Source organism: Pipistrellus hanaki (genome assembly GCF_964339955.1).
Source record: "Pipistrellus hanaki genome assembly, chromosome: 11".
Classification (NCBI taxonomy): domain Eukaryota; kingdom Metazoa; phylum Chordata; class Mammalia; order Chiroptera; family Vespertilionidae; genus Pipistrellus; species Pipistrellus hanaki.
Window position 1 is genome coordinate 52,607,681 of NC_140513.1, and position 25,738 is coordinate 52,633,418.

General features: G+C 43.7%; 1 protein-coding gene across 19 annotated transcripts in view; it reads right to left on the reverse strand.

Moving 5' to 3' along the window:
* Positions 1–10,241: 10,241 nt before the first annotated feature.
* BNC2 (basonuclin zinc finger protein 2) overlaps positions 10,242–25,738 on the reverse strand; it is a 427,699-nt gene continuing 412,202 nt past the window's right edge. For 12 of the 19 annotated variants that reach the window (XM_084898228.1, XM_084898224.1, XM_084898239.1 and 9 more), the window contains one exon: positions 10,242–20,398. In XM_084898228.1, coding sequence (XP_084754354.1) covers positions 19,738–20,398 — 661 coding nt within the window. In that variant the 3' untranslated portion in view covers positions 10,242–19,737. Of the gene's footprint in view, positions 20,399–22,000; positions 22,035–25,738 lie in introns of all 19 variants that reach the window. The other 7 variants (XM_084898234.1, XM_084898230.1, XM_084898237.1 and 4 more) reach the window with 5 other exon arrangements.

Sequence of the window (25,738 nt, forward strand, 5' to 3'; positions counted from 1 at the left end):
GGTCTAATTAGCCCTGACCAGGAATCCAAGTGTGACCTCCTGGTTCATGGGTCTTCACTCAATCTTATGCTTTTATTATTATAGATGACACATAGCACATTCTATAGTATGGATGAATCATGGTTGATTTAACCAGCCCTCCAAGGATGAAAATGTAGTTTGTACCTAGTTTTGCACCATTATCAAAATGCCAAATAGTGCACTTGGGTCCCTCCTGCTAGTACCACTTAGAATGTCGTGAGACTGTTGGATAGGTCCTCCTTCCACCCCAATGACTTAGCGACACTGTATGTGCCTCAACACTTTTTAGTACTTTGTTTTCTATCCTCCCTCCACTGCATTATGCACACAGGAACTCTTGGCAAAGCAGAATTAAAGGTGACCCTGTCCTAACAGTGTCTTGTGGTCTTAATACTGGTTGGCCTGGGCATCCTTGTCCACCACTGTCGCTGGGAACATCTCACTGGCCACCAGTCTCCCAGCCAGTTTCTCAATGCCCTCCCACTCCCCACTCCCACATTTTCCTCTCCTTTTGATTTTGTGTGCAGAGTAGTTTACCTATCTCCTTGTTTCTGGACTCTGTAGAGATAATGTCCTTTCAGCCTCTGCACAGAAAAGGCTAGAAAAATTAGTTACTAAGCAAACACCCTCTTATCTGTTAGAGGAGCTTGTTTGCCTGTAATTAAGGTAACATTTTGCCACTCTGAAATAGACATCTATATTCTCCCATGTGCCCAAGGGGTGCACACCCCAAGGTCACATTGCAGGTACTGAAAAGATACTTGTGGATTGACCTGCTGGCAGGTAAACGGCAGCTCATTGAAAGAGCAGCTTCATGAATTGATTCAGAGGAAAGGAGAAAAAAGGGAATTTCACAGGTATATTGCACTCTGGAAAAAAAAGAGGTTAAAACAAAACCCCATACCATTCTTAAAAATATATATTTTATTGATTTTTTTTTTTACAAAGAGGAAGGGAGAGTGATAGAGAGTTAGAAACATTGATGAGAGAGAAACATCGATCAGCTGCCTTTTGCACACCCCCCACAGGGGATGTGCCCACAACCAAGGTACATGCCCTTGACAGGAATCGAACCTGGGACCCTTGAGCCCTTAGGCCAAAGCTCTATCCACTGAGCCAAACCAGTTAGGCCCCATACCATTTTAGATGACTTCTCAGAATATGAACTGCTTCTCTCAGCCTGAGGTAACAAGGGGCTGGATCCCACAATGATCTCCATGCCCTGGGTAAGCCAACATGTGGCATTTCCACCGGGTTCTGCCCAGACTCTTCCGAAAAGCCTCTAAGGTAATTTCTCTTTAGAATTTGTTGGTTGACCTGCTTTTTAACATAAGGATTTTTTTTCAGCCTGTGAACCAAGTCCTAAGGATGGGAATGTCATGTGTCGTGAGCAGATGTGAATGAAGTAGCAGAACCTTAAAACTTTGGTAGAAGCCAGGAAACTGCTAAACTTAATTTTCTTAGGAGAAGAAAAATAATGCTATAGCAAGTAGCCACAATATTTGGATTATATAGCTAGGTAAAGAGGATTTATTTTCCTTAAATACGTTAAGAAAAAATAACTAACTAATTTGTTATAAAAAGAAAAAACACATCTAAAAATAAATTTGATGTGCATGCACATGTGTGTGCGCGCGCGCGCGCGCACACACACACACACACACACACACACACTTGCTATACAACCTATTGCCTAAATCTGCCTGTGTGTTTTTCAAACACCATTCTCTCCCAGTGGAAGGCTTCCCTGATCAATTTTAACATTCAGTGATTTTTTGTAAAGGTAAGATCAATATAAATAATCTCTAACATACACACAACAGAGATTGTGAGGAATTTGCTGATTTGGCCCCAAGGGTTCTACCCAAGCAAACTTTGTACTCCGGTAATGCTTGGAGGACCTCGGGCAGCGCTTGGGAGAGCTGCAAGGTAAGTGAGACCTTGAAGGGGGAAGGTGATTCTTAAACAAAAGTGTATTTTTTATATGAAAATGACTTTTTAAAGTCAGTGTCTTTTTTTTTTTTTTTTTTTTTTTTTTTTTTCCAGTGGAGCATCTGAACTTCCTTCCCATGTTTGGGAATTCTGCACCCTATGAATCTTGAATCTGGGTGAGAACATGTGTTAGTCGGATGAAGTGGAGTATGCTGTGGTAACAAATGACCCCCCCAGCTCTAAGTGGCTTCCAAAGGTTGAATTCCTGCTGATGCTGCGTGTCCATCACGGGCTGGCGGCGGGTCTGCCCTGCACCCCCTTCACTTCGTGTGTTCATGCTGATGAGCCTTCCAGTCTAGAATATTGCTGTTCTTGAGGCAGAGGGAAAATACATGGCAAACTCCACACTGGCTCTTAACCCTTCTACTTGGAAGCCATCCTCATTGTTTCTGCTTCTACTTCATTAGCCAAAACAAGCAACATGGCAAGCCTGATGTCAAAGTAACAGAGAAGTATAATCTTTCCTTCCGAGGGACAGGGAATATATGGGAACAAAAATATAGTTATTTTATACAGTAGGCAGAACCTTGTTTCCCACTATAAAAGTTCAAAAAGACTACGCTAGCAAGGATGATCTCAGCCTGTCCCATCAGACTCACTGAATTGAGAGCTGAGCACACAGAGGAGTAAGGTCAACGGAGAGGTCACCGAGTCCACCGGGCAGCAGTGCCAGCTGCTGCATCCAATGCCCAGCACTGGAGACAGCCTCCAGGCCCTCACGGGACTAGTCCTGTGATCTGTTCTGTGACATGATTTTGGTTGTTTGCTAATTTTTTATCCTCTCTTGTTCCTGTCTGCTTCCTGGGCTTAGTGATCCAGTCTCCCTAGCAATTCTGTGAGCCACCAGTAGTACCTGCTGTATCTTTTCTATACAAACCAGTCAGAGTCCTTCTCTGTTGCTTTCAGGTAAGAACCTAACTGATACATGGCAGGCTCTCATCCAACCCAAACTTTTCCTCAGTTCAATTTCCAATCACTAGCTGATTATTGCTCAAGGCCATGTTACCCCTGCACAAATGAAAGTCTTGGAAATTACGGGGACAATTGACACCAAAGATATGGGATAGGAAAGCCTTGGAAGGGTCCAGTTCAGTCTTGGGTTTTGTGCCCCCATTAGATTGAGAGGCACTGGATATCAAAAAAATAAACATGGAAGGGCTTTGTTAGCAGGTGGGACCTCATTAACCTTGATTTAGGAAGTATAGAAAGTGCAGTGAGCATGCTCCGATGTTCTGGGTTGCTCAGAACAGTCCCAGATGACTACTATTGTGGGTCTGTTAATGCCTATCAATTATTTTATTGCCTTTTTTTTTTTTTTATCCTAAAATGTGTCCTGGTTTAGACAATAAACCAAATGGTCTTTCCAGCAGCAATGGAAATGGCCCCGGACCAGAAGTTGAAGATCTGCATTTTACACTAGAACCCGGCACTCATCTGCAGAGTGGCCGATCAACTTCCTGTTCCTCAGCTTCCTCATCTCTAACGTGGAAGTCTTCGTTTAGATCAGTGGTTGTATCTCAAAATCCTCTGAGAGGGAAGAAAGGTGGGGGGTGGGAGTCGGGGGAGAGGTGACATACCCAGAGAACCTCTGCTTCCCTTTGTTTCATGCCTTGGGGTTCTAGCCAACATTTTGCTTGGGAAAACGTGTTATTGTGATAAGAAACACACACACATTCACATGAAAATCACTGGCCAGGACAATCTCCCAGGACATAGCTGTCAAGATTTCTAGAACCTGCTCTATTGCTGTAATTTCCATATTTCTGGGCAATGAGCTGATCATGAAAGGAAGGGAGTCATAGGAGGGGGCTTCACATCTCAGCTCTTCCCCTCTTTTTAAAGGGATAAATGCTAACCTCTCTATCTGCCAGCCAGCAAGTTCCACAAAGTGATGCTGGTGTTTGCTTATTTAATTAAAAAAATATGTATCCCTTAATCCATGTTTTTATCTTGGTCTCCTGCTTCTAGTGTCTTCCCACCTTAAGCTTTCTTGTAGTTCAATTCATGGGATCCCTCATCTCTCCTGGCCAACCCTCAGAATTCATCCTGAGTCCCACCTCTTCTGTGAGGCCTCCCTCTACCGCACAGCCTTCTGGGTGACCGTGGCCCTCCATTCCAGGCTTCCACACCTTGTTGGCTACTAGCATCTATGGCTCGGTGTGCTACTGTCTTTCATATCTAAACATGTTCTTTTAGATTCTGCTCTGTGACACTGAGACCGGAGCTCTGCCAACTCCTTTCTCCCTTGCCAGTTGGCTCCCTGGTACATGTCGCCAAGAGTGGTGATTCCAGCGAGAGTCAGATGGAGAGAAAGTGGACTTGCTCCTTCCTGCACCTTTGCTGTGCCTGTCAGCATTGCCCCCGGCAGCCGGGATTGGTTCTGAACTCTGTTTTCCCCCCTGTTTCCAGAAACACTGAACCATCACACAGGTACTGGCAGTAGCTTGGCAATGCCCTTCCCTCAGAAATCTGAATCCCACCTTCCGGCCCCCCCACTTCAAGCTCCTGAGTTACAGTCCTTGCCAGGCAGCACTTCCTCCTGAGATCTGAGCTCAGTTCCATGAGGCATGTGGTCTGGGTTCCAAGGTACCAGAGATAGGCAGTGACATGTTTCCCAGCGGTCTCAGCTCCAGTCAATAGGGCCTCTCCTGAGAGCTGCTAGGCTCTGATGACCCAAAACTTCTCCTTTATTCCCCAAGCCCTAGAGGTGGTGGTTACTTCATATACTTATTATTCATTTCCCCTCAATGTTCTCTTCTTCCTTTGCCAGGATTCCAGCACCTGCTTAACCAAATCCCCTAGTAAAGAAGCTTCTATTTTCTAGATTAGGCCCTGGCTGGTCTACCTAGAATTGTCACTTGCCATGTTACACACAACTTTTTTATATCTCAACTACACTGAAAACCTCTTGATTTTGCTCTTAACACATACATAGGAACTCGACAAAACTTTGCTTGTTGATTGATAAGGTATCACACCCCTGGCCAGGAGAAAAAATGGAGGGTGGAAAGAGCAGGACTGCAGACAAACAGATCTGGGTTTAGAGTCCAGTTTCAGTGGCCTCTGTTTCTTAACTTCTTGGAGCCTCAAATTCTCAGCCTTAAAGCAGAGAAGGGCAATGTCTATCCCACAGGTTTGGTATACAGCCATGTGTAAGGTTCAGACTCACAGAGTGCTCTTCCCTCCACCCCTTTAATCTCTTTGAATTCTCTGTAGTTCCTGTAATTCACTGGGCAGGTGGTGATCTGGAGGCACTTCTGGTCCTTTGAATGTTTGCAGCAGAAGCATGATTCCTTCTAACTGTAGGGCTGGATTGAGAATCAGGACTTCAGTGAGCCAGCCTAGTAACATTCCTCACATTCTCCTTTATAATTGAGCTTTTCCTCTCATTAAACACACACACACACACACACACACACACACACACACACACACACACCACACCTACCTCCCTGGACTCTTCTTTACAATGTAACACAACTTTCTTCCCTTTGCCACCAAACTTCCTAATAAAGCCCACACTAGTCCTCCTCCATGTAGTTCTGTGGTCCAGAGCAGCGGCAGGAACCAGCTTCTTCATCCATCTGTTGATTGGCATAGATAGCCTGGGTCTGTCTGTCTCTTACTCTCACTGTCTTTCTTTCTCTCTTCATTTTGGCTCCATTTTCTTCTCACATTCAACTATTTAATCCACCGTATATATCACAGCCCAAATCCTGGACAGAGCTGGTTTAAGTGGCGAATTATTATCTTTGCTTTGAACAGACCTCCTCAGAGGTCACTTGCCATCCTATATAACAGGCCACTCCTACATGGTTAGCCTCTGGCATGTTCTGCACAAGTCAACCTAGCATGGCTTCCTTGTGTAGAAGCTGAGGCAGAAACAGTTTTTAAAAAAATACATTTTATTGATTTTTTACAGAGGGGGAAGGGAGAGGGATAGAATTAGAAACATCGATGAGAGAGAAACATTGACCAGCTGCCTCCTGCCCACCCCCTACTGGGGATGTGCCTTCAACCAATGTACATGCCCTTGACTGGAATAGAACCTGGGACCTTTCAGTCCACAGACCGACGCTCTATCCACTGAGCCAAACCAGTTTCGGCAGAAGCAGTTTTAACTACAAGAAAAACCAGGAATAGGCAGTGCGATGCATATGTCCAGGACATGCCCTGTTAGCACTGAAGTATCAACAAATTCCCTGATCATGAAGCTCTCACTGCTTACTTCCCAACTCCTGATTGCTTTCCCTAGAGCTCTCTCTGTCCAGCTCTAATGTCCACTCAAGGGTTTTGGGTTTCAAGGAGGCTAGGCCAGAGCTCACTAAAGGGAAAAAACATGGCAAAGTAAGGCAATGTTGGTGGAACTTTGAATCCTGGCCTTCTTCATGGCTTCTGCTACTGTTTCCTTCTCAGAGAGCTGGACCATACATTCGATCCAGGTGTGAATGCCTCCTCTTTTGCCTTACCTTAAGGTACCCTGTGACTTGGGCATTTAAGAAAGGGCTCCATCCACCCACCCCAACCCCTAGTCATCCATCCACGTATTCTATGAATGTGCAGTGATCTGCTATGTCCCACAAACTGTGAGGGTGGGGGGGAAAAAAGCCCATTTGAAGGTGCTTGAATACAACTCCCATGGGAGGTACCACTTCCTGGATTGCACCCCGGCTTTCTCTCCTCTCTGCTGGTGCTCACAGTAGGTCTATATAGTATGAGTGGGCCTGGTTGCTTCCTTGAGAAGGCAGGTCTGCATGTGAGCTCGAGACCATCCTCACTGTGAGCCCTGTGGGTGCAGCTGCAGGCTTTGGAATGAGTCATGGTTTCAAACACACAGGTTTGTGGTTTTTGAAAGACCAGAAAGCAAAAAGCATAACATCTTTCTGCTTACTTTCTGCTGAAGACCAATTGATGCGACATCTGAAAATAATCAAATAAGTGTCTTGATTTCAGCCTGCAAATGACTTTGTGAAACTTTGGGAGGAAATTCTCCACTTAAGAAAAAAAATAAGAAAAATTGAAATTGAGATCACTAGGAAGAACAAAGATGGGGAATTAGGAGAGTGCTTTGAATTGTTAATAGTATTTATATCTGTAAAAACGACTCTCTCTAAAAACCTGGAAGTGGCCTGATCACTTTCAATCACTTCACACAGCACATGCCCCAAACCCTAATAACCTCCAAATTCAATTGCTTATGACCACCTATTGGAGCATTCCAAAAGCTTGAAGCTGCTACACAAAGAACAGAACTCTGGATTTAAAATTATTGAAGGCTTTGCTTTTTTTTTTTTTTTTTTTTGCCCTGTGAGCTCCTACATTTGGAGAGAAGTCAAGGTGCAGTCCAACCCCAGAGGATCCAAATGTATTGAACTGACTTTTTTTTTTTTTTACAAATGTTATCAGCCAAGAAAAGAGAAGTTGAACTGAACAATAGGATGAAGAGAGAGAAGAAGGGCAAAGAGCTGAAGGAGGCAAAAATGACTCAAAGCAGAAGCAGCGCCTGTACCTGGACATGCTGGCTAAGGTAAGACACATTACGGCGCCGTGGAGAGGATGGTCTCAGGCAAAGACAATTAAGCATCAAACACCCAGGTTCAGCCTCGGCACGCCTGGAGGAAAGAGAAGCCCCCCCTCTAGCTTCAGCGGCTGAGGGGTGACTTAGCGTTCCCACAGCATTTCATTAATGCACAAGCGAGCGTTACTGACATCCCGCGTGGGTGACAGACAATTGTGCTCTGCGAATTGCTGGTTTCTAATGGTGCATCTGAGCTTTGTTTTTTACAGCTGCCCTTGTCTTACTGCTTTACTTTTCCCTCCTTGGGGTCTAATGGTTTCTAGTTACATGTCAGCATTTGAGCGGCACGCCGCCCGCCAGGCAGCACATGGCTTCTGGTGGGGATGGCGTTTGGGTCACCCCTGGTTCTCGGGAAGGACAAGTGCTCCTGCGAAGAGCACAGCGAACTCCCTCGTCCGCCTGGATGGCAGCGGTGGTGCAGGTTCCGGGTGCGCACTAGACATTGAACCAAATGCCTTTTGCAAACAGCAGCTCAATGAGGATTCCTGCCATGAGCAAACTGCTTGGAAAGTTACTCTGCGCTGGCATCACTGGGTCCGGGGTCGGCATGCTGAAATCGGGACTCATTATGCTCCTAGCATGCCAGCTCGGTGCAATTAGCCTCGCAAGGTAATTTCCCGAAGCCATATGCCGATCTTTAGGGGAGGGAGGGCTTCCTAGGCCTGATGGCTCTGAGTTCTGACGGGCAGGTCCCAGCTTGGAGCAAATGTCTGTAAATCAAGATAGCACGAAGGAGTAGGACAGCGGCCCGCGGAGAAGCAGGAAGCAGAGCAGGGCTGAGTGCTTGCTGACTATGGCAGCGAGTGGGTTTCTCTTTCTTTCTTTTTTCCTCCCAAAAAGGTTTCAGGGAAAGGTCAAGGGAGCATCACTGTGCAGTCCCTCTGCCCCACCCCCGAAATAAAAATCAATGGAGGGACCTAGAACACAGTAAGTTATGTTCCAGGGCCGTGCGGCCTGGATTCCCATCAGACGCCTATCAATGTGAACTAGCACTGTTGGGAAATCTCTCAGCCGCTCCGTTAATCAATACCTCTGTTCATTATGCCTCTCTGATGAATATGGGTAATGATTGGGGTGCCCGAGAGTCAGGTGACTAAAAATAACCGCGGCTGGCTGAGGATGGATAGATTCCCCCAGCATCGCTTCAGGCAACTCAATGCCTGGCCGCCCTCCCAAGTCCCCTCACAGCACCATCCTCTCTGGTCTCCATCGACAGAGCAGCTTTATTAAATTAGTGGCACTTAATCTACTGTCACACTGGCAACTGACTCTGGGCAAACAAGCCGACGGCAGGTCTTCCGGCGATTCGGGAGGGCCACTGGCCACCGCGAGGGCGGTCTGATTCGCTTTGTGCCCAGAGCTGTCTCCATGGCGCCTCCTTCCCAAACAGGGGGCTCCCACCATTCAATAGCAAGTGAAACACATGTTTAGAAAGAGCCATTCGGGGGAGGGCTCCTGCCAACGTTAGGACAGACGAAGAGATCATAGTCACGCCCGGGCTTCCTGCAGGACTATGCTCAGGCATCCCTGACATTCAATCACCAGGTGCCTCCACTGAGGCTGGCTCCTTCAAAGTTGTTTAAATGTTTCATCTCTTCCTCCTAACCCTGAAACCTGCCTACGGGTCCTCAAAGGAAAGGAATGAGATCCGGGCAAGGCGTGGAGGCTGGCATCCCTGTTGTCTGGAGAGGAACCCTCGGGCAGTGGCATCGGAAGCTGGCTGGACAGCTCCCTGCTGTGGGCCTGACAGCCGGGCAGGTACACACAGCCTGTCCAGCTGCTTACCGGCCAGAGGCCTGGGCCGGGGGTTGCTATAGAGTGAGGGTAGCTCCCGTCCCTGGTTACAGGTTGGAGGACGTTGGAGAAGTGGGTGATGCAAACTGGGGGCATTTGGACCAATCTGGCTCCAGGGATGAAGAGAAAATATGAAACTGCAAGAAAGAGGACCTATGATCTCCCTTCCAATCTTCAGCTAGGATTGGCTTAAGAGGTGGGCGAACTCTTCCCCACTGTCCCGCAAGCAGGAGGACAGGAGGAAATGTCGCTGGTTATGACATCTCCCCATTGGCTAGTTTTAGTCCTAGATTATAACGAGCGAAATCCACAGAAAACTGCTGCCAAGAGAATATAAACAGAAACACAGCACTGAGTCTGAAAAATATACATATAGTCATTGTCCTGTGGGCTGCTGTCCACGCATGTCACAGGGTGGGGAGCGGGGAGGAGGCCTATTTGCAGAAAGCGGAGGTGCAAAGGTACCCAAGCTCCTCCCTGGTCTTCCTTTCCTTAACAGAGTGTGGGCAAAGGCTCCGGGAGAGGGGTTCTGGGGAGACACAGAACAGGCAGCCCCAAAGGATCATCTGGCGAGGAAGGACTCAGGTCGGTGTTTGCAAGGCGCCATCGGGACTGGCTGGGATGGGTGTAGCCCTGACTCAGAGTTGCCTTCTGAGCAAGAGAGACGTTTGATATTTCTAAGAAGTATATGAAATAAACCAGAATTTAGTCCCCATAGTGGATTGACTCTGAACTTCCCAGCAAGCGTGTTTCCATAGGTAAATTACCATGTGAGCTGATGTGTTCCCAGGTGTATTTTGTAAAGGTCTCTTGGGAGTTTGTTGAGGTTTCTTCAAATCAAGAAGGTACAAAAAGATCAGTGACTGATAAATCTTTAATATAAAAATTGTACAAGAATTTTGATACAAATTACAAGAGGTATTTGGACAAAATATGAATAAAATTCCATTTACATCCCCAAACCCTTATGCATTTTATGCAAAAGACATACCGTAGACAGTTATAGTACAGAAAATACAACAAAGGAAGTAGCAAATAAAAACTTTTAATTCCCTTAGACTACTGATAAAAAAACAAAAACAAAACAAAAACCATTGTTCAAGGTATAGACAGTATTTATGAAGCTACCGACGTCACGACGATGCGACCAGGGAAATGAGCGGTCCCCATCCCTCGGTGCTGCCACCTCTCATGGTGCAGACTCTGGTGCCCCCACAGGCTTAGCAGGTGAGACCGGTCTGATGCAGATGAGCATGACACAAAAACGAAAAAAAGCAGAAACCCCCAAACTCTGGGGGAGGGAGGAGACATATCTTGGTGAAAACTCCCTTTTCCTCAAGATATTTCCGTTCCCTTTGGCCACCTCTGCAGTCCAATGTGCAGGCTGGATCAAATGTTTCTGTCACGGAGACAGGCCAGTGCGGTGGGGCGGGGAAGAAAGGTGAGTGTCCTCCCACCTGGGTGAGGGAGGTCGCTAGTTCTGAAAGGACCCCCACCCGTGATCAGCAGAGAAAACAGACAGCTTTCTTCCCCACAGCTCCGGCTCCCTTCCACCTCGGAGGAAAGGCCCAGACACCACAGACAGAAGCTTCCTGGGGTCTCCCTTCTCCCCCCCATTGACCCTTACCTCCTCTCATTGGAGCTCTCCCGCACTTTTCACACTGGCATTGCTAGGAAAATGCTACGGTTTCTCCCCAGGGCCGCTGAACCAAAGTTTGCACAGGAAAGCAAGTGCACCATATATTATAACTCTTCCGTATTGGGCAATATATAATCTCATTCACTTAATTCGCCTTCTGTAAACCCTGGGCAGGGTAGAACACAAATGTTTCCAAAGCAATCAGCATCGGGATGAAGGCGTGTTCCACCTTCCGGCTTCAGAAAAGATTTTTTTTTTAAGGGGATGGGTGAGCTCAGAAGAGCAAAGGGTGCAGCGGAAAGATAATGCAAAGGTCAGGGGAGATTAAGATAGGCAATGAGAGGAATGGGTTACTCTGTACAAAGACATGCAAAACCGCTCCAAATGGAGTACCAGGTGAAGGAAAAACAAACCATCAGCCTTGGTGTGTACATCTTAAGTGAACTGATGAACTCAGCACATCGTCTGGGAGTTCAAGAGCATTGCACCTCATGAATCAATGCTTCTCCTGGCGGCGGTGGCCTGATTCTCTGGCGGGTAGCCTTCTCCATATCGAAGGCTCTGTTTCCCACTGAAACAAGGGCCAGGTCAGGGCACCATGCAGGGGCCTACCAAGAGGGCAGGGCTTTCCTCCCTACCCTTCCCCACCCTGTTTTTGGAAAATGATGAGTGGACCTCTCACATCTCCAGGGTCTCCCGAGTCACCTCAATCCTAGAGTTCCCTAACAGACGTGGGCAGAGCTGGGTAATAATGGATTGATTTGCCATCTGCCATCTTCCTTGTGCATTATTTCAACATCACATTTGGCAACAGGAAGCCTTATAAAGTCTTGGTATAGCACTTAGATACTCTCTTCAAGAAATATATTTTTATACTATCTATGTCTCTCCATTTCTGTTAAAATACCTTTATCGGTTTTTCCTTCTCTTCAAGGGTTCTTTAAGAAAAAAAAGAAGCTAAAAAAAAAGCATTAAAAAACTTAGAAATGTCCGTATCCCTGTTATTTAGAGGGAGAAATGCTGCTATTTAGCAGAATCTGTGCAATTTTGGCAACTGATTTTTACTGGAAGATTCTAATACGGTGTTTGAGAAACGATTGTAACATACACATCCTAGAGAAACTTAAAAAACATCTCAGGCCAATTACTTTTCCCTGACACCGAGATTCTTTGCTCAAAGTGCTTTCTTCCCAGTGCCCAGACTGGTTCGTGAACCTGCTCAGCACAGGTTGGTCCAATCAGACCTGTGAAGGTGTCTACCTCTAAATATGCTTCGTTTCTCTCTTGCCATAAGTTCACATCAAAGACGACACCTACAAGAGTCTTACTCGGTTGACAAAAATATTTGCAATGTGACTGTAGCAGCCGGGTCCACAGCATCTGCCAGACTGGCTAAGGGGGAGCTGGAAGGAAGTGTGGGGTCCCCAAGCTCCATATCGAAGGTCACAAATACACTTTGCACTTAATTTAGCCACTAATCAGCCACGTGTCAACCATCCTCCGTGTAGTTCAGTATGCAGAGGTAGCAGCCAATACAATGCCTCCAGGTTACTTGGGCTCAAGGTATTTTGGAATATAACATTTCCACGTGCTTTTCCTCAGTACCTTTTGTCCCCTCGTCACTTGATTTTTGTAAAGCTCATTGTACTTATACTTGCAAAACTTCTCCCAAAGTGGGGAATTTAACTTTTAGGAATAGGGTAGTCTCTGTTTTAGTGATTAGACTAAAACCCCCATGCCTTTATTTATTTATTTTAGATTGTCAATCCAGTTTAAAAAAATGAAGGTTAATCTGCCATGTCACACTATCACACTATGGGTTTGGAGGTTTTCATTGAGAGATACATCTATACATGTTAAACAATGTTTGGATGCCAACGCTAAAAAAACAAGTGCTTTTCTTTACCATCACGCACAACCATTTGCTTAAAATGTGAACTTTCTGAAGGGGGAGAAATATATTGTAAGGCTTCCCTTGTGGGAAATCACAGGGCCATGCCCAGTTCTCCCCAAATGGATGGGTGTGCAGTTGCAATATTCAAGTTCCAAAGATGCAAAGCATGCTGTCATAGCCAGCATCTCTCTACTGGCCCTTTATTTCAGAAGTCATGATGGCTGGAGAGGGCATCTAGAGGCAGCCCTGGGCTTACCAAAGATGCAGTTTTGTGCTACGGATCTAAGTGGTGGGAGGGGAGAGAGAGGTGGCGGAGGGGGTGGGAGAGAGAGAGAGAGAGAGAGAGAGAGAGAGAGAGAGAGAGAGAGAGAGAGAGAGAGGGAGGGAGAGAGAGAGAGAGACTGACTGATAGTGAGTGTGTACCTCAGGGAACTCAGTGGGAAAGCCTAGCCCTTGTACTCAATTTCCCCTTCACAAGGGATAAACAGGCAATTACGCATCCTTTTATATTTGATGGCCAAGTGCTGAACTGGAAAGCACACTATTAGTTTGTGTCCCTTCAGGGCCAGGGCAGTAAGTAGCCAGGGGAGCTGGGGCTGGAGCGGAGAGGGTGTTGTCTGCTGTTAGTGTGACAGTCTTGTCAGCAGCGTTCACATTACTGGAAGGTAATAAAGTGACAAGTAAGTTATTAGAAAGATATGAGGTGAAATTGAACCGAAGCTTTTCGCTGCTCAGCCCAGGCTTTCCCCTTCCTCCTTTGTAATGGTCCATTATTTGTTACAAACCGAACCTTGTCTAGAGAGTCTGTATAGAAAAGATTTTTTTCCCCGTAAAGGTCAAATGAATTTATAACAATGCTTTAGAGAAGAAGAATAAAGATAGTTTTATGACAACTATAGTACGTTGCTTCAAAATATATATATAGCATCATAATGAACAATAAAGCTGATCCAATTCAGTGTACTTGTAAAAATGCCTCGTTTGTAACTCCCTGTTATTAGGCATTTGGATTTTTCAACAAATGCCAAAAAGACAGTACTGATGTCCAGCTATTGCTGAATGACCACATGATTCTGTGCAAGATGTGAGGATAAGGATGACAGAGCCCTGGGATGGATGGGTGTCTGGGCAAGAGCGATGGTACATGAACGCGCTGCTCACGTCCAGCTGGATTTACACAATTCTAATGGAAAGTGAGCATTTATGGTGAGCCACTCTCCAACTACAGGAATTATGACAATGAATCTGGGACGGATCAGATGTGGCCTTAATATTAGCACAAGTAAGACTACAACACGTAGTTCAGCTTTGCCGGATGACGTGAAGACAGAGAAGCTAGCTGGATGTTTTGCAGGAAGGTAAATGAGCTCACATTTTGATCAAGAGAACTTTAGCCAAGTAGCAATGCAATCATAGCTATGGGGGCGAGCAAAAGCAGTGATGGAAAAGAACAGATCCCGCTGGCTACCACTCACTTCTACTCATCACAGCCAGCACGAGGCTTGACCACCGGCCATTACTATAACCTAGGTCAGTGGTTGGCAAACTCATTAGTCAACAGAGCCAAATATCAATGGTACAACCACTGAAATTGCTTTTGAGAGCTGGAAACTGACTTTTGCACATGGGCCACAAAGTTTCAATCACACTGTACGTATGCACCCGCACGTGGTATTTTGTGGAAGAGCCACACTCAAGCCACAGTTTGCTGACCACTGACCTAGGTGGACCCATAGCATCCTTTTGCTTCCTAAGGGACTCTCGCATCACTTCACACTAAAAAAAAAAAAAAAAAAAAAAAAGAGTAAGAAAAAACCCTGCATGATTGCCTTGTTGGCTCTCCTGGCCCTAAGGACCTTGAGCTGTCCCAGGCAGGGCGCAGCATCAGCACGACCCCAGCCACTGCGAGGCAGATTGCACCACACTTGCACAAACACTTTCAGTGCATTTACTGTTTCTTTTTCAGCTCCCCTCCGAGCAGGGAGGGCGCCTCCCCTCCTCAGTGTGCCTCACTCACTGGGCCTCTGGTTTTCTTCCAGTCTCCATGCCACCTGCCTTTTCTTGTCCTCCTTACTTGTGGAGACCCTCCCCATTAAAAAAAAAAAAAAAAGTAACACAAAGAATTGAGAAGGAAAAACCAAAATCCTTTAATAAATATTCTGAGTTCTGGGGAATGTGTTATTATTATTTTTTTAAAATGAAATTTGTTAGTCGGAATTTTAAAAAGGGAGTTCTTGAGAAAAGGAGCGTGTTGATAGAAAGAATGTAAGGTTTTTCTGGGTGATTTGTTTCTTTACGAGAGCAGATGTAGCGTGTCTTATTACAGTTGAATTTTATTTACTCTGTTAGTCAATCTAACTCAACACTAACAGTCCACGTACAAGTTAAGACTGCTCAGGTCAACTGTTCGCAGTTAGCAGCACGTCCGTCTCAATCTGGTTACCGGCTTCTTTATGTTCTAATTGCCAAGGGCTCCCCTTCTCATTTGCTTGGCACACATCTGGGGTGTGTACAGAGAGGATGGGGAACAAAAGGTCACATTTATTTTATTTGGTGAGAACCTAATGCATGGTTTCTCCTGAGTAAAATGAGGAGAATGCCTCTGGAACAGCCCATTCTTGGTATAGTCTTTTTTTTTTTTTTTTTTTTTTTTTTTTAAGAGCAATGTATACACTAACAGGGCTGTTAACTAGTTAAGTGCCATTGGCCTCTTACGGAAAGGGCCTGGAAATTTACAATCAAAGGAATCATACACTACAAAGTCAGTGGCACCCTTGTGTTAAAAACGTTTTCAAAAACAGATGTTTATCATAGCCAGAAGGAAAATATTAACACCTGTAAACCTGTAAAAGGTGTCAGGATGAACGGGGTGGCTGGACTATGACCTGAAATGCATTACATTGGGTTGAATTATTTCAATACAATTGATGGCAGAACAGTGTGTCAAACTTTTTATCACGTTTTAAAAACCAAATTACTTATTGCCTATCCCTTTTCCTGCTCTTTGTCATCCCCCTCCACAGCATGCAGATAGTCCCTAAAGTAGAATAAGCGTTTCTGGTATTTACAAAAGCGTAGTTTAAAACCATCAGAATAGGAATTTAAGCATCGCCTACTGAACATGCACATTCATAATACTTCCTAATTTTGTACCTGTGACAAAAGTCTGGTTAAAACCAATCAAATGGGGAAAAGCCGCTTGGATGAAAACCAGAGTCACCATTCATTTTTAGCCAGCACAGAATGGATGCAGCTAGAGAGAAATCATTGCACAGCAGGAATCTCCTGTGAAAAAGCAAATGAGTAGGAATGGGCAAAGATGAAGGGCTCAATGATTAATATGCTGATCTCTCTATCCTTCCTGCTTGCAAATAAGCCTTGGGATCACCTCTTACCTAGACTTATAGGTGAGTTAAAACATTGCACGCAGGCACACACCCTAAACAAGCAACACTTCAGGACTAAAAACAGTATGTTTCATGCTTGTACCTGTTATGTACCACTTCTGTCCACTCCCCCTTGTCCCTTTTAGGCAAATCGGCTTTGCACTGGAAAATGTGATTCACCCATTTAGAAGGCCACCATTCCATTTGGGCATTGGAGGCACAAAAGCAGTAGCAATTTGGGAAGATATTTAAGCAGGGTGAGTTCTCCAGAATTCATTGCCATTTCTCTGACAAAATGTCATGGAGCTCTTTCATGTTCCCGGGCAAGGGAATTCCTACTTTGGGAATCTCGCTGCATCTAGACTTATTCTACCTGGCTATTCACCTTAGCCCGATTGTGGCAAGGGACAAACATTAGTTTTAAGCCTGGTTCATTTTGCTGGCAGCTCTGTAATTCACTCATTAGGGCTACCTGACCTTTCCATTGACATTAAACAGACTAAACATTGATTCTGTACAACAGGATGAGTTCAAAAAGAGTGTACCTTTAAAAAAAAATCACTGAAATAAAATGTGTTATTTGCATAAAAAGGGGTATAATTCTGCCTACACACACTCCAAAATAAGCTAGTGTTTCTGTGAGCTCCTGTTGGGATGCTAAAAACACCCCCCCACCCACCCTTTTGAACGGAATCACTTGGTCAAATGGGTCAACAGCGCAACACAGAGAATGCTAAGAGGACCAACATGTTTGCAAACAAACTTTCATTATTCTAGTTCAATCTTTCACAAACATACTGTACAGAGTCTAATATGGTATAAAACAAAAGGAAACATCTCTGTCTATTCCATTTAACACAACACCAAAATAAAGCCATTAGGACTTTGGGGAATCCAAAGATACAAGAAAACAACAACAGTTATTATTAATTCCTCAGCTTTTTACCGTAAACATTTGTCATTTAAGAGACATAGTGTTTAGTAAGATTTCTTTTGTACTGCAAATAATTTTGGTCTTTCCTCGCTGCGGAACAAATGAAGAACTAAATGAACCCCATGGCATCCTGGGAAGGAGATGAAAAGATAAAGCTCGCAGACAAGTCTAGCTTATCTCTAAGAAGCTATTGTTTCTGAACTTTTCACAAACAAAAATACTGTATCCACAACTAATGATGCTTATTTTTTTTTTTGGAAACAATAAATACTGTGAGGTACAATAAATCCTATAGGAATAATAACAACAGAAACATATCAACAGTTTCCTTTGGCAAATTTAACGGAAGTGAATGATGATGGTGAACATAGAAAAAATAATTACAAAACATATGAAAAATGGAAATGAAATGCAAAAGTTAAAACAAAGGGGTAGGTATTTCTAACATTTAGATTGGTGAGAAATGTTTGAGGCCATTAAATGCAGAAAAGAAATACATTCTCTTGAAATTACTGTGTACTGTTTGACAATCTATTCCCTGTTTATCTTCCCCCACCCCTTCACTTAAGAAAAACAGAAAAAAAAAAAAAAAAGACAACAAAACACAGTCTGCAATGCACACCCTAATGGCTTTGGCTGCAGACTGAACTTGAGTAAATATCATCATTTAGTCAGTATGTTGTGGTAGCCGAGGCTGCCGATGTGGTTAACCAGCTCAGGCAACATGTGTAAACATCAGAAACAAAACAAAACAAAACAAAACAGGTTTGGAGAATCATCTCCCCTCCACCTCCCTCCCCCACCACCCCCTCTTTCTCACTCTCAATTGCTTGGTTTTAGGCTTGTTTTCATTTCTCTGTGACAAATCGCGCAGAGAAACACAAAACACTAACCAGTGAGAGATCCCGTGTTAAACCCCCGTTCTCTGGCTTTTCAGAAGGGAGTGTTGCTCAATTCAAGTTCAGCACATGTTTTCAAAGCTTCCGAGTGCGGCTGCTGTTCAACGCCTTTTGATTTTGCCTATCAAAGGAGCCTGAGTCACAGCGCTACTGAAGAACTTGCAACAAATCAGCCAGCCATACAACAGCCCAGCCCAGCTCCGACTCTCTCTTTCTTTTTAAAGGATACGGGTTAGGTCCTTGGAAATGTATGCTCAACTCGCCTACTGTATGCAGCTTTGTTCCATAGTGAGTAATTTGGGCTTTTGTATCCTGAAATATTATCCTGCCTCTAAAGAATAAATGCCTTGGCTGTTTCACACCACATAATTTTGTTTTCCTTTTATGTAACTTAACATATAAGCAAGAAGGATGCAATGTTGATTCTAATAACATTCGGCACTTGAAAGAATCACCAAGTGTTGTTGTTTTTTTTTTTTAGAGCGGTTTTCTGGTGGCCGACAAATTGGCCTGTGGTTATGTTGAGTGACTAATTGTATTTTCTTTTCTGGAAACTTGTGCAAAGTTGGCAGTTTTGTGTTAACATTAATACTTTTGTTTGGCATTTGTGCCCTATACTGACCAGACCATTTTTATGCAAGTGAATTTTTTTTTTCGTTAAAAAAAAAAAGACACTTATGTAAAGTATGGCAATAGTTTAAGGGTAAAAAAGAAGCATGGATATTACACATCCCCTTGTAGTGTATGAAAAAAGTGCATGACGGGGTTTATGTACTAGTACAGGACGTTTAAAAAATCAGATTTGTGCTGTAAAGCATGCCAGCACCTCTTTATCACTATATCTAGCAGGTAGTAAAAACAAGACCATGTTTTTTGTTTGTTTTTTTAAAAAAATGTGCATTAATGCTAACATAAATGAGTAGAGCTAGCCAGCAAACTATTTTTTTCCTGCATTATCTAACAGCTGGTTGTAACGTAAAAATTAAACAAAAAGAGTTAAACAACATCAATACAATTGTTTTACATCATTAGCCTCCTGAGGCTAAATATTTACAGGTGAATCTGCCATGCTGTAGTTGAAGATTCTCTCAAAACTTTAAAGTTCACAAAAGACAACTATTAAGAAGTTCCTTTTTTTTTTTTTATCCCTTTTCTTTTCTTTTCTTTTTTTCTTTTTTTGCAGGCAACAGTCATGGGTACAACAAACTGTCTCTTTGGAGAGGACCAAGAATTATCGTTCCATCAAAATGTGGGCTACTTGCACACTGTGTGTATGTGTGTGTGTGTGTGTGTGTGTGTGTGTCTTTAAAGGATACTAAGTTTCCACCCCCCAAATGATATAATTTCCTTTTCCAGAATTATAAAGGAAAAAAAATTCAAAAGCACTTAGTGTTATCATTTTTATATCTAAAGAAAAGAAAAGGTGTGTGTGTGTGTGTGTGTGTGTGTGTGTGTGTGTGCAGGCACAGAGACATCCATGTGTACACACACACACACACACACACACACACACACAAGTACACAAGCACACACTGACTATGGCAGTTCAAACATGTAGGCCGTCTGGTGAGAGCTGGCATTGGTGGTGTCCGTCCCGAGACTAATCTACCGACACGAAGGGGATGTTCTTGTGGAGGTTCGGGTTCTGGCTGTGCCGGTTCCGGCTGCGCACGGAGGAGAACATCATGTTGCAGCCGGGGACCTTGCACTTGTGCATCTCCCGCAGGTGCACGGTCTTGTAGTGCACGCGCAGGGTCCCCTTGTTGCTGTACATCTTGTGGCAGATGTTGCACATGATCCCGCCGTTGCTCCCGGACAAGCTGTTGAACATCAGGGACCCCGGCACGTCGGCCCCGAGGCCGCCGGGCAGGGCGGGCGCCTCGGCCTTGTGCGCGGACTCCCCGCTGTCACTCGCCCCGTCGAGGTCGTCCAGGAGGATGCCCTCGTCGCTGCCCGCGTCGGACTCTCGGGAGGAGTGGATGCTGCTGCTGGACTGCAGGCTGGAGGTGGTGCTCAGGTCCAGGACCATGTAGTCCTCGGCCATGCCGCGCCCGTACCCGTTCAGGTGCGAGTCCTCGGTGCCCGCGGGGGACGAGGCCTCTTCCCGGACGTCCAGCCCCAGCGGGTGCTGGGCTCCGTAGATCTTCATCAAAAACTCATCCCGGAGGTCCTTGCTGAGCGAGGGCTGCGAGGAGTCCAGGCCCATGTCATCGAGTTCTTTGGTCAACAGTTTCCGATGCAGGTTTATGTTGGCACTGTGTCTAGGAAAACAAGAGGGAAGGGGGGGACAGGAGGGGTGGAGTGGGTGGGTAGCGGGTGGGAAGGGGGAGAAAAAGGAGAACATTTTAAAATGGATTCATTTGGCTTCTCGCTAGGCATCCAATAAGCACATTCATTGCTAATTACACCATTATAAAAGCAAACATTTCCCCCACATCCTCAGGATTTGGGAGTAAGTGGTGGTGGGAAGTGCAATAAGGGAGCTTTTCATTAACATAATTTTTTATAAGAGAGTAAAAATTCTTCAATGGTAGGGCGAATGTTGAACCCATGCGCCTTTTTCTCAATGATTGTTCTGTTTGCTTTGCTAGGTAGCAGCATCAGCAACAGACAATCTCATAGCAGAGGTTTTAGAACAGAAATTAAGTGGGATAAAAGAATGGGAGCTTTCAGCTTGTCAAAATGGAATATTTTAAATTTACCCAAAAACAGAAAACTTTTTTTTTTATACAACAAACACTTTATTGAAAAAGGACCCATTTAAAAAATATTGATAGTATATAATCTACAAATTGAAATCTTGTCCCTCACCTTCCCACACTTCAAGTTTTAGGTAGGAAAAAAATCAGCTGAGTACATTAGCAATTAGAAATAGGGCTACAGAATTTTTAACATAAATCCCTTTTCCCAGATTGATTTGGGATATCAGCTAAATCTAACAGTAAAACATTTTAGAATGAAAAATTTTCAGAAGTTGCTACATTTCAGAGTTGAAAAGTTTTCATTAAGCAATTCAACTTTTTAAATTTAATTATTATTTTTAAAGTTGAAAAATAGATATACTGCTTTTTTGGAAAAGATAAAACCCACCCACCTTAAAAAAAATAACATTAAACAATAGGAAATCCAAAGGGACAAAAAGAACAAAATTCCCACAATAACTACAAAATCAATCAATCAATCAATCAATCAATCAAGCATAATGATAACATATAGTCTCTATAGTATAACAGTGGAATCCGTATTTCTTAGACAAGCAAAACTTTTCCTCCACTCACTGAGCGCTTTGCTTGTGTAAAAAAAGGTAGGATTTGTCCCAGAACATCTATAGGGATGCCATGACTTCCAGAGCCTGATATGTTGTTATCCATCTGAAAGCACCGCCTCTGTGGTTACATCCCCCATTTATTTTCCGAGTGCCCTTGGGCATATACCTCTCTCCACCTGCCAAGGCTCACAGGCTTCACAAGTACCTAAATGGAGGGCTACCCTCCCAGAAGACAAACCGGTAAGCAAATTACAGATACATGGGAGCTTCTCAACGATGGCAGAAGCTCTAGGTCTTGGAGAAGTCGTTGCGATAATCAAAATGGCCCAAAATAGCCAGCATCAAGTTCAACAGTCCTCCTTAATTATTAAGTAGGAAGTATGGAAGACCCAAGCGAGTCACTCCGTTTGGCGAGAGCATGGCTAATACATATTTTTTTAGAGGTGGTTGAGAGGTATGTGCCTCAGAGACAAGAAAGGTGAGAAAGACTTCCCCACCTTTCCACACAAGACAATAAATATATATCGGACTCTGGGTTTGAAGGGGGAGCGGGGCACAGCCCCCTCCACACTGCGCTTAGGAAGGCTGAGCTTACCTTGTGACAATAAGATCAGCTTTCTAATCTTTTGCTAAATCGATCACAAAAGAAAGCAAGAATGAGAGACAGAGAGAGAGAGAAAGAGAGAGAAAGAGAGAGAGAGAGAGAAAACAAATTCACATTCTAGACATCTGGTTTTAAAAAAAACTTAAACAACAATACAGGGATTTAAAATGTTCTGATCACAAAATCATTTTCTGTCATAAGCGATCATCACATATGCTGTCTTGATGATTTTTAGATCAGCTGCATAATCCAAAAATCATAAATCAAATTAAGATAAAACAAATTCACAGCATCAGTGTCATCCATAAATGAGCTCCACACAGGTGCATGCAGGGTGCAGATAGGTGAATGATAAACTGAAGTTGTCCCCCAGGGCCCCTGCTCTGACAGTCTCCCCGTTTCTTGGTGTCAGATGGCAGATAATCTGTCCAAGCGCAGGTTGCTAAGCAGAGTGCAGGAAATGCCTACTGCGACATATGGGCATGACACCACCAGAGTTATTACAACAACGTGGAAATAGAGTTACACTTTGCACTATTACTCTGATGATAAAACAATCTGCCAGCTATAAGCAGCTCATGGAATCCTACACTTCTCTGCTTATTATCTTGTTTATTATCTTGAACACCCTCTCCTGCTTTCTTAATTTCACAAGGACACATTTTGCAAATGACTGCAATCTAGAACTCTGTGCTGCTTCTCAGACATCTGCAGTGACCACTTCCTAGATTCACTGCTGAGAAGACTGCCGTCACATAAAGAAACTCTGAATGAGGAAGAATAAATTAACATTGACAAAAGGACACACTGATCACCCAGATGGACATATCTTTTCTAAAATGACTTGTGAAATTGCACCTCTCCACCGATACGTTACCAGGAAGAGATGTTTCTCCTCATTTCTCACTTACAGCAATAGAAACCTGTAATCTAATTAGACCGTGTACCAGCCCTCAATATCTGTCAGCCAAACGATGTGCAGAAATGTGTAGGCCCACTCTGGCACTCGGCTCAACAGTGTCCCTTTTCCGCTGTCAGCAGTACTGTTGGCCTCTGCTAATATAATTACATTGACTTTTATTCAATTAAGTGCCATCCTTCGCTTAAAAAAAAAGCTACTTTATCAATTGATTCAGGTGTAATGCAATAATAAAGATGAACTCATGGCAGTGCATTAGCTCCACTGTTCGTAACTTCAGTACACGGGTTCATTCATGGTAGTCGATTTCCATTACGCAACCGCAGCTCAAGGGAATTGATTCTTTTATGTTCATTTCTTAATTTATTCCATTTTTGTTTAATAATCCTCCTAAATGCCTTATGCAAAACACTTGAAGTGGGGACAGGAAGGATGGGCTGTGGCAAGCCTGCTAGCTGACTCTCATCATAGTGAGCTTTTGAGATTTTCTAACAAACTCACACAGTATCACTGGAGTAGTAAGAGGAAAAGCAGGAGAAGGAGAAAGACTTAGAATTCTTAGAGTGCTGATCCTGTCCCTCCAGAGTTAGGCTCGGCCTCCAGAGAATGGGCAAAAGGCAGCACTCGCTTTTAACAAAGACCTATTGTCAGACTCTGGCATCATCAATCCAAGCAATGGACTGTCACAAAATACTGTCCTGGTGAAGAGATGCAAAGACCAACAGCAATTTTCAAGTTTATTTGGGTCAGAGAAGTGAAGAGGTAAACAGGAAGGGAAGACGGAAGAGGCACAGGAAGAACTGGTGCTGTGCACAGAGGATCCCCAAATGGGAGGAAAACCACAGAGCTCTGGACCTAGGAGGACCACCTTGTAGGGGAAGGGGAAGAGGAAGAGGAAGAGGAAAAGGAAGAGGAAGAGGAAGAGGAAGCCCTATGCAGCTGTATATAAGAAGTGGAAGAAGAATCCATGAAGGAACCAATGCTGAGTTCTCTAGAAAGAGAGGTGGTTTATCTAGGTTTTGAATGTTTGTCTCCAGAAAGGAGGGAAATAATCATTAACAAAATTCCAGACTGTATTGGAACTTATATATTATAAGGTTACAGCAGTGTAAAAAACTGTTTCTACTGCTTGCTTTGATTAGGTTGGCAATAGAAGTATGCAGAGACAAATTCCTCTCACAGAAAAAAAATAAATAACTGGGGTAGAGAGAGAAGATGAGTTCATCAGCAGAAAGGATAAGGTTATGGTATTATTAGGGATCTGGTCTTAGTGAACACAGTAGTGCTTATTAAAAGAGTAGTCCAAAATTCAGCTCCAAGATGCTCACTTTCAAGAATAACACAAACTAAATGTGATTTGACCTCTAGTCTCTTGCAGTGGACTGCTTTGCACATGGGAGACACTGAAAAGTACATTTATTTGCTTTCAATCAATATTATGCATGAGTCTTAAGAAGCTTTCCCAAAAATGCACTGTAGGAAACAATGATCCCAAGGTTGGAAGCATGTAACAGAGGAATATTTAAGCAAATACAACGGTAATACAGCAGAGGGTAATTTTGACCCCATTGATAACCCAGCGGTGTGGTGCCAGGAACTGCCATGTAATTAGGGCGTGAAGGAGTCCTATACTCGGGGCTATGCTTACAATTACAATGTTCCCTCTGGCCCTCTGCACGCTTCCGACCCCTTCCATACTTCGAGTTTACCAAAACCTCCTGAAGACTAAGATCACCCTTAAAAGCAAAAAGTAATGAGGTCTATATTGTACAGGAGAGGTCATAATACCAAACTTATTTTTTGAACTGCTAAGTGGAAGTACTCTGACTGAAAGTAGACTGTACATCTATGGTGTGTGTGTGTATCCTAGTATGTATATATGGGGATAGAGAGGTACATTTACATCCAATCTGGAAAAATCTAGATGCCAGGTTGGAGTGTACTGTGGGATATTGAATCAACAATATTCCTGGCTAGAAATGTATATCTGCTATCCAAAATTGCAAAAGAAAAATTAATTTTGCCCCGACTTAATTCTCTTCTTATCTGGCTTGCTATAACACTATCTGTTGTCCTTAACTGCTCAAAATTTTTATATTGCCATTTGTTAATGGCAGGATACTTACAGTCGTGTGATAGTATGCATTTCTGCAAAAAAACAAAAAACAAAAAACAAAAAACTAGTTGCTGTTTTATAGGTTATTATTTAAAAATTCCCTCCATAAGATCTGAAAACCATTCCTAAGATCAGGGAAAAAAAATTCAATGTAAAATTCTAGTGAATAACATTTAAAAAAATACATAAAGAAATACATATTAAATGCAAGATGTAAAAAAAAAAAAAAAAAAAAAAAAAGCTAAGCAAATTCTTGCAAATTAAAAGTATGAAATCCAGTCACTTCCATCCCTTTCAATATAAAACAAATCATCCACACCGGTCACGCAGACAGTTCCCACTACATTCAAATTATTCACTTGAAGATAAGCTCCCACCAAACTCTTCAGGGGGTTAGCTAATTTACTGCACAGATACGGCACGTCTGTTGTAATAACAGGTAGGATGTATTGGGGTCGACCATTTATCAGAATTAGACTTCTTTTCTCAATTCGCAGTGAATTATGCTGCCTACACGACTTCCCTCTCTCAGACCTGCCATCCCCTCACGGCCCCTCACGTGGCAGGCAAACAAAATTGACAGTCTCATCTTGTCAACAAGGGGCGATTCTCCCGAGAAGCCATTTAACTTTGCCGAGGAAGCAATGTATTAATGTGCGGGTCCCAGGAATGTTAATCATCTCCAAGCTTCTGA